Source organism: Girardinichthys multiradiatus, chromosome 14, assembly GCF_021462225.1.
Source record: "Girardinichthys multiradiatus isolate DD_20200921_A chromosome 14, DD_fGirMul_XY1, whole genome shotgun sequence".
NCBI lineage: Eukaryota > Metazoa > Chordata > Actinopteri > Cyprinodontiformes > Goodeidae > Girardinichthys > Girardinichthys multiradiatus.
This window is the reverse complement of record NC_061807.1, coordinates 8,165,087-8,174,485: the sequence shown is the minus strand read 5'-3', so window position 1 is coordinate 8,174,485 and position 9,399 is coordinate 8,165,087. Positions and strand designations below refer to the sequence as shown.

The 9,399-nt window shown below is 40.7% G+C and overlaps 1 protein-coding gene across 1 annotated transcript in view; it reads left to right on the top strand.

Moving 5' to 3' along the window:
- LOC124880583 (Fc receptor-like protein 5) overlaps nt 1–6,880 on the top strand; it is a 7,022-nt gene extending 142 nt beyond the window's left edge. Inside the window, exons 2-8 of the mRNA XM_047385849.1 lie at nt 244–279; nt 449–709; nt 789–1,031; nt 1,120–1,287; nt 1,451–1,528; nt 3,860–4,024; nt 6,059–6,880. Coding sequence (XP_047241805.1) covers nt 244–279; nt 449–709; nt 789–1,031; nt 1,120–1,287; nt 1,451–1,528; nt 3,860–4,020 — 947 coding nt within the window. The 3' untranslated portion in view covers nt 4,021–4,024; nt 6,059–6,880. The remainder of the gene's footprint in view (nt 1–243; nt 280–448; nt 710–788; nt 1,032–1,119; nt 1,288–1,450; nt 1,529–3,859; nt 4,025–6,058) is intronic.
- The last annotated feature ends 2,519 nt before the right edge of the window (nt 6,881–9,399 follow it).

Genomic DNA, 9,399 nt, shown 5'->3' with positions numbered 1-9,399 from the left:
GATGATGGTGGAGGATGCAGGAGAAACAAGTTAGACTGAATGAACTTTAGTTTCAACACTAAAAGATAAAAGATCATCTTAATATGTGAACTAAACACATGAACCCAGCTTAGAAACTATTAAAGGAGAAGAAAGCTCCAGATGTTCCATGGAGGTCTCCTGGAGGTCTGCTTCTATATCAGACATCAGTTTTATATCATAACTGAGAAGTTTTATTGAAACCAGTTTAAATGTTGTCTGTAGGTCTGAGTTTCCTGCTGTGCTGCAGAATAAACCAAGGTTAGTAACATTTTCTCTTCTTACAGTAATTCTCTCTCAGAGGAAGATACCAAAGTTATTCAGGAAGATATCTGCTGTCCATGGAGATCTCTGCTTTTAGGTTCTAATGACTTCATTCATGCAAAGACATGTTTTTCTCAATCAGTGAGTTTCATTTCTTTCCTCCCAGCTGGTCTGACTGTGAGTCCCAGTAGATCTCAGTTCTTTGAAGGAGACTCTGTGTCTCTGAGCTGTGAGGAGGACAACATCTCTGCTGGATGGACTGTGAGGAGAAACACAGCCAAACGTCAGTCTGAGTGTAAAGATGGATGGGGGAAACCAGCTGGTTCCTCCTGTAACATCAACAGCCTCTATGAACATGACACTGGAGTGTACTGGTGTGAGTCCAGAGAGGGAGCAGCCAGCAGCAGCATCCAGCTCACTGTCTCTGGTAAGATCAGACTGTGGAGTTAGTGTTGATGAAGCTGTGTGGAAATGGATGAAATGCTGTAGTTTGTCTCTGTGTTGAGGTGGATCAGTGATCCTGCAGAGTCCTGTCCTCCCTGTGATGGAGGGAGATGACGTCACTCTGAGCTGTCAAACAAAGACTTCCTCCAACCTCCCAGCTGCTTTCATTAAAGATGGCTCCCTCATCAGGACTGAGCCTGCAGGTCACATGACCATCCACCATGTGACCTGCTCTGATGAAGGTCTCTACAAGTGTAACATCAGTGGTCATGGAGAGTCTCCATCCAGCTGGATCTCTGTCTCAGGTCAGGATGACTGATCTTCATCTCTAGAATTTATAAAGTCTCTTCATTCATTAATTGGTTCATAGCTTTAGAAATATCTTGATTTCAGTGAAACTCACCACCACCACTTGCACCACCTCCATCCCTCCAACCACTCCTCCTCCTGCCTCCTCATCATCTCTTCTTTCCATCTTGTTGCCTCTTGCATCTTTATGTGTTGTGTTTCTACTGGTGTTACTGGTTCTACTGGTGAAGAGACATCATCACAAGTCAAAAGGTGAAACATAAACTTCTTAATTTACTAATTAATTCTTTTTACCACATATTTACATATTTTTTAATAAATAAATAAAGTCCAGCATTTCAACCATCATTTAAATTTCCTCATTAAACTAAACATGATGAAGCACTGAATTGTGGGTAATCCCTGATTGTTTCAGCTGGTAAAGGAGACGACATCACGTACAGCGACGTCCAAATAACTCATCTTCAGCAACAGAAAGTCAAACCCAGCAGAGGTGAGGATGATGATGTGATGAAGGATGTTGGTGTCTGTGAGGTCCAGTCTGACTCAGTGGACATTTTAGTCTAAAAACTTTTCTCTGGCCAATATTCTCTCAGATTATTGTGTTGATTTTATCATGGTAGGAAATATTTCAGTTTCTGAGAATCTTCCTGGATCTTGATCTGGTTTCAGTCTGAGATATGAGTTCTAACAACCTGCTGGAGGTTCTGGCCCAGATTCCCACGTTAAGATGAGTTGGTTCTTGTTAAACGCTGGAACTACTTGACTGGTTGATGCTGCTCTGCATTGTTTCATTTCTAGGCTTTATTCTACATGTTCTGCTTTAAGCTGAGCCTTGTATAAATGTATTTCCAGCTTTTCTCTTTCTAAGTAGGTCTTTGACCTCTGAACCGATCAATAATAATCTAATCCTCATCAGGCGGCCCAGATTAACTGCTGACTTGGTGTATTTCAATAGGAGACAGTGAGGACAAAGCTTGACATGTTGGACCGTCTCTGTCTGCAGTCTGTGGTTGTTCTGTTTAACAGACGAGCAGCTCTGTGGTCGTCCAGTTTCCTGTTTCTCATCAAAACGTCTCTGCTGAAAAACCAGCTGCAGAATTTAAACTCTCAATAAAATAAAAGACAGAAGATTCAGACCTAAAAACCTTTAGAAGCTACACCCGTTAGAAATGTATTTCTGTTCATTAAAAGAACGTCAGTCAGAAATGAATCAGTTACATTAATACATGATTTGAGCTTCCAGATGTTATAATAATTAAAAACACACGGATTAAAACCCAATAAACAAGATTAAAATCATTTCTTGTTTGTAAAAAGGAAGCTCAAGTAAATAGAAATGAAACAGAGTCGAGATTTAATGAATCAAAAATCACCAAGAGTTTAGAAATAAAAATATCAGGAATTTTAAAATAGAAACTGTTGGTAAATCATTTCATAAAGTTTTCTCACAGATGATTTTCCTGGTTAACCTCCTCCGGATCACAGAAGTAACCCTTTAGAACCCGACTGCGACCCGGTTCTGTCCTCTGCTAACAGGTTCATAGCAGAACGCTTTCTATGCATTGATCTCTAATTGTAACGCAGCGTTCAAAATGTCCTCACTGACAGCAAAGAGGAACCAATCTCCTTGTTCATGAGCACAGACCCGGTTAATAAAGCTGATTCTGGTTCTGGATGTAAAACAAGGTTTTAAAGAGTTTCACATCCAGAACCTTTCAGAGAACCGTGTGGATTCTTCTGAGGCTTGTCTTCAACCCAACCAATCAGGTCACATTTTGACCCAATATTTGACCCAAGGTACCCAACCTTTGACCCAACAGAATTAGTCAAGCTGTGGAGTTAATTAAAGAACCCGGCGACCCGCCGACCCAACTCCTGAGTCATGACTGTTGAACCATTATGTGGTCAAACTAACCCAACCTGTGATCCGCGAGCTTTTACCCAGAATAATCAAAGAATTGATCAGAAGATAAAGTTTTCTTCAAGACTTCAACTGATCAAAGATGTAAAACTGATGGAGAACCTGTTTGACTCTCAGATGACAGCAGGAAGGTGTTTATTGGTCCAAATCAGTTCTAGACCTTTTTAATCTAAGAGGAGAGAGTTCAAAGAATGATGATAACCAGAGGATCCATCAGAACCAGAACTTACTCAGGACAAAGTTCTTATTTGGGTCCAATAAGTGCTGTAGTGCTGTATCACCAGATATGTCACCACCTAACAAACATCTCTTTAGTTTAGAGACACGTCTGGACACAGAGACAATCACTGGTAAACAGGAGGGGGTGGTCCTCCCTTTTGTTCTTGGTTCTGGTGTCTGGTCCTTCGTTTGGGTTCAGAACCGGTTGAATTTGAAGAATTTTACTGAGGTTTTAAACAAACATCTGAGGCAGAGATTCATTCACAAAGAGAGAACTTATCGTAACGTACATTCAGCACCACTGCAGTTCCTACAGGTTGGTCAGGGTTTGGACCTGGTCCGGTTTGGCTCATTGATGGACAAAAGTCTTCTTTAAGTTTCAGGACCGTTCTTCTACCAGAACCTGGATTTAAATCATGTTATTTTAGGGTTTTATTCATTGTTTTAAATGTCTCTGTTAACACAGTGACACCACAGTATTAGTAGTGGTAGAACCTCCTACTGGACCATGTCTAACTGGTCCAATGATACAGTGACCCGTCCAGTATTTGACAGAACCTTCTAGAAACCAAAGAAGAGTCCAGGTCTTCTACTGACTGTCCCAACATGGTCAGAGCAGCTAAATCTGGTTCATATCTACGTATTAACAGTGTTTCTGTAATTGTGTTTTTCTTCTGCCAGATGGGCTGGAAACCTTCTCTCAGTTCTTCAGGACAGAGTTCAGAGAGGAAAGCCTCAAGTTCTGGTCGGCCTGTGAATACAGAACCACTGATCCAGGAACAAAGCTGCTGTCCAAAGCCAAATATATTTCTACAGTCTTTATGGAATCAGAGGCCCCATAAACAGGTACGTGGGGATATGTTCATGTCTCTGGAGCTGCAGAGATCTTATGCTGCATCAGGAGCTGAAGAAGCTTTAATGACTAGCTGATCTGTTGGCTGTTAAAGCTTCAATATTGAGTCTCTGTTAAAGGAATATCTGTGGGACTAAATCACTCCATAGCCATCAGCCTGCAGGGAGCTGACCTTAGTGAACAATCATTAGGTGCAGCTGACTGAGGTCAGAAAGAGGTCAAAACAGGGGCAGTTATGTCTGCATGAGACAGCTCTGGTTCCCTGACAATTTGCTTTGGGTTTGATTTTTTGTTTCTATGTCCTGTCTTGGCATTTTAAGACATACCACCATAGGTGTGATTGACTTCATTAAATCAGGGTTGCAGCTGGCATCCATCAGCCTGCAGGTCCGCTGCTTCACCCTCATCCTCAAAGCTGGTGGATGCCTGTGTCTATCAGTGCAACATGTTGCTGTGAAGGCTGGTGTGTATGTCAAAGGTCAATAAAACAGGGGCTGCAGTTGATGTGATGTTTCAGAGACCCTACTGCTTGATGGCAGCAGAGACTTCCCCATCTGAAGTCTCAAATGTATTTAGATGGAGGTGCAGGATGATCCCATGCAAAGCTGCAGGGAGCAGTGCCAGGTACCCCTAAAATCTGTGATGTCACCAAGCAGGCAGGGTGATTGGTAGATTGGCATGGTGTACTCTAGGCATGCTGACAGGTCTGGACATACTCTCATCTAAACGTGATGGACAGGCGGGCAGAACCAGAATGCATGTAGGTGGTGTTCAGGTAAATCTGCCATGTGGTCTGGACTATTCTTCCAGCCGTGAGAACTCTGGTCTCAGGCCTCCTGTGGGTCTGTGGCTTTCAGAGAGCCAGTAGAAAAGAACTGATGTGTTCCTGTTTGGTCGTCACTAACTGATGCACCACCGATCTGTAGAACAGCTAACAAACAACAATAAACCACAACCGCAGACTAAAAAAGGCTTCAGTGGAAACTTCCAGAGAAGAAGTTCAGTGTGTGTGGGCCGCTGGAGGTTCTGACTTCATAGAGCCTTTAATAACGTCTGTTTTCATGTTTCAGGAGGTGTTTCATCTAAATATGTCCCCAACCAATATCTGACCTTTAGTCACTCAGTCTGAATGCTTTTCTCTGCTAGGAACTCATCTCCAGCCTGTTAGATTCTGATGTTGGTCCAGATCTTCTACAAGATCCAGAGGGACTGGAAACTAAATGATGGTTTCCTGGATTGATTCATAAAAGTTCCTCCAAGATTCAGAACCGTGGAAACCTCAAAGTTTCTATAAATGAACACTTTCTATCGCTGATGTAATGAAGATCAAGCTAAAAGAAAATAAAGACAAGACTCTGCATAAACCAGATTTATTTTAAATAATGAACTAAAGTGATTTTAGGAACCAGTGAAATTATGTTCTAGAGATCCATAGTTTTAAAGCCAGTATTCATCTTCCTGGCCTTCTTCATTCCTCTAAGAATGTTTTTTGTTTCTAAATTGTAGAAATATCAGGTTTAAACTGTTTAATTAAAACTTTATAAATTTAATAACTAAAGTTTTTCTCATCATGCAAGAAATACAGAGAGTGACGTTATTTTTACACCTTTTTCTGAAAAGTTATCAGGGTTTCATGACACCAAACCAAGACTGAGGTGTTGAGATACCAGAAGAGATCCAGATAGATAATGACTTCCAAATGTTTCCTGCTGCTCACTTTCTCTACTGAGACCTTTTCTCCTAAAGTTCATAATCAGATCCTTAGTTTTGTTTCCATTTGGAGACAGTTTGCTGTTATCACAGCTCCACACTAAAGGTTACACTCCTACTGTGTAAAATACTTCATTATCAGGAGTCAAACCACGGTTGTATCAGTAAACTTAATGAGCTGATGTGTGATTAATTTGGCTCTACAGCCATGTGTCAACAGAGAAAGGAGCAAAGGACCGAGCACACGTCCTTGAGGACCTCCTGATGTCAGGGTTTCCTGCCTTACTGCTAACATATTATCTCTTCTCTTTCTGCAGATTAAAGAGAAAAGCTGAAGAAAAGTCTGACATATTTTTCACCATGTGAGGTTTTACTTCATGCAGAGCAGCAATGCATCATCTGGGGTCTGGTTGACATGAGATACCATGATATGTGGTGGAGAGGAGGCTGGTAGCTGCTTTTAGATCCCACTTTGTCACATTTACAAATGAGTCTGTTTTGTTTTCATTATAGAATCTAGCTAAAGTGTTTCATTCATTTAGTTTCAGATTATTTGTTATATGCCAAACCACAACCTCTGAATGTGTGATCATGTGACTTTTTCTGTGGCATTACTTCTCAGGTTGAAGTGTGCTTCCACCTAGTGGTTATACTGTGTATTACAACAGCACAAAGACTAAAAACCCTCATCTTTTTAAAAAACGAAATGAATGAATCAGTATTTTAATGTGGCCGTGTCTGGATGTGTTGGTTAAAGACGGGCTGCAGCGTTCTGGACCGGCTGAAGGAGAGCAGGGCTTGGAACACACCAACATGAAGAGCTTCACAACAATCAAGTCCTGAACTGATGGAAGCATGAAAGGCTTTTCCAGGTCGCAGCGACTAAGAAGAGGTTAAACTTTGACCTGGAGATGAAGCTGGAGCAGCTTCCAAGCAGCCGTCCAAATGAACTCTCAGACTTTTTACTTTCTGTTAGAAAGATGAAGATAAAGAACCAAAACATCACACTGACCTCTGACTATCTAGTTGTTATATTCTATAATAAACCAGATACTTCTATTTGTTTTTATCTTATTATAAATGTATTGACTCATAATTCAGTGAAATTTCACCAAGTAAAGAACAACACTTTCACTTTCTGAATGTTTTCATTTCTTTTCACCAACAGAAGCAAATAAAAACCGTGGTTACATCTAACATGATCTCAGCACCAGAGCTGAGAGTAAAGACAAACTAATGTTCCCCAGTCAGAGGAGCAGAACCAGTCTGGACCTGTTCAGGTCTTCATGGAGGACCTCCTTCATTCCTTAAACAGGCTGCATGTCTCAGGTTCCACAGACAAACCCAGACATGCTGCAGAGTTCAGGAACTTTCTCTGAAATATCTCCTTCTTTCTGTCTGCTCTGGAAGCAGCAGCTGGGGTCAGAGGTCACAGCTGATCCCTGGAGAGGAGGGTTATCTGGACTGATTCCAGATCAGCTTCTATTAAATCACCTTTTACCACCATTAATACCAGTTATAATCTACATTTAAACATGTTAACCTGAAATATTACTTCAGTAAAAACATAAATAGAAGTAAATAAATTCAGTCTTGTTAACAGAAGCTTCATACATGTTGATAAAAAGCTCACATGTATGAAGTCTAACAGATGGAGAACATCTCTCAGTCTCAGATGATCCAGATAAAACATGCTGTCCTGATCTAGAAGCCATAGTTCTAGTCCTGTTGAAGCTAAAATGTTTTATCTAGAGGCACATTTCCACAAATACAGGAGAGTAAATCCAGGAAACATGAACTCTTTAGTAACACATGATGATGTCAGAAAATACTGCCTGGCTTTCTAATAAATAGGATCCTAAAGATCAAGCTAATAAATCCTGATTGGAACTGAATCCTGACCTGCTGCTGTTTGTTTCCAGACTGATGAATAATGAGAACAAGGAGGAGCTGAAGATGCTGGAAAGATCAGAGTTTCTCCATCAGATCATCAGAGATTTTACAATCAAAGACATAAAGTCTGAATGTGGTTGGAGTCCAATGATCAGGATGAGCTCCAGACAGAACCACATCAGTCTGGTTCTGTTCTACATGAAGTTCTACATATGAAGTTAATGGTTGACGTCATCCAGCCCATAATTAACTGAACAATGACGCCTTTAATGATGAAGTTAGATGGTTGAGCTTCTGTTCTTCTGATTGTTGAAGTTGCTAAGAAGCAGCAGGACAGTTAACTTTAGACAGTTCAAAGGTCATCTGGTTCAAAGGTCATCTGGTTCAGATCCAAGTTCCAATCCAGACCAATAATGTGCAGCATAGAAAGAAGTCCTGACTCTTTGAACCACCTCAGAGTCAGACACTTTCTGACTTGAACATGTTGTGTTTTAGCTAACATGTAGCTCATGTTGGAACCTTTATCTGCAGCCGTGTCACTAAAACCTCTTTTCTGATTCTGTTTTGCTTTCAGATTATGAACAAACATTTTATGAATGAATGATTCTGTTGCCTTCAGTGATTCTCTGAACCCAGTTCAATGAACAGAACTGGGCCAGAAGTGACATTAATAATCAAGCTTTTCCTCCTTTTTATTCTTGGGGTTTGCTTTGAATGACTGTAGATCATCCCTGGTTTTGATCCTTTTCCACAAAGTGACTTTATGTTCTCCACGGGTTTCATTCTTTCATTTTCTGTTGTTCTACTTTACTGGTTCCTGCTGACACAGGTGTAACTTTTATTGTTCTGATTCATATTTATATGAAACAAGCATGAATTCCCTTCATATAACCTGGTCAAACCTGGACGCTTTATTTTATACTGATATTTTAATCTGTCTAGAAAGATGATCTCATCAATCTAGATCTATCCTGAACCAATCAGATGTTTTAGTTCTCCCCCACCTGCTGGGTCAGTGGGTGTCTGTGTGGACCAGCAGAGGGAGGACCTCATCCAGGCTGTTATTCATACAACAGGAACCAAAGAGAGGACACCTGTCTCTGGACTGGACAGATGAGAGGAAACTGGTTTCTGAACTGGACCAAACAGAGGATGATTTCTGACACTGTTGACCAAAATGTTCTCCATTATTTGTTGTTAACTCTGCAGGTTCTGGAGCCATTTGGATGGTTTGATATTGAATGAACCACCTTGGTTCTGGTGTGACCTGGAAACCTTCATGGACACGTTTTAACATTTGGTTATTCATTGTGGCTGTTTAATAATCACATTGATGATTACAGTAAAGATGCAGCTGCAGCGACCCTTTAAAGAAGAGAATAATATTCATAAAGTCCTTAAATCTTCAGGTCAGATTTCCTCCAATCTCTCAACACAATTACCTGCATAACCTCATTATTTTTACACTTGTGAATTAAAGCGTATTTTAGATTGTTTCTCGGTGTTGGGGGGAGCGGGGGGTTGGGGGCCCTATGGGCCTTTTTCACAGTTAATGAGGCAGGAAAAGGACAGCAAGATAGAAGCATTGACCCAAACATCCTGAACTCAGAGGTCAAACCCAGACGGCTGCATCGAGGGCTGATAGCCTCTGATATTTGACCTTTTTAACTTGTATTTTATAATATAACAGTAACTTTATATTTTGTATCCAGTAGTTCTTTGAAGTACTTATAATAAATGATAGTTTTGTCCTTTTTAGTTTAGT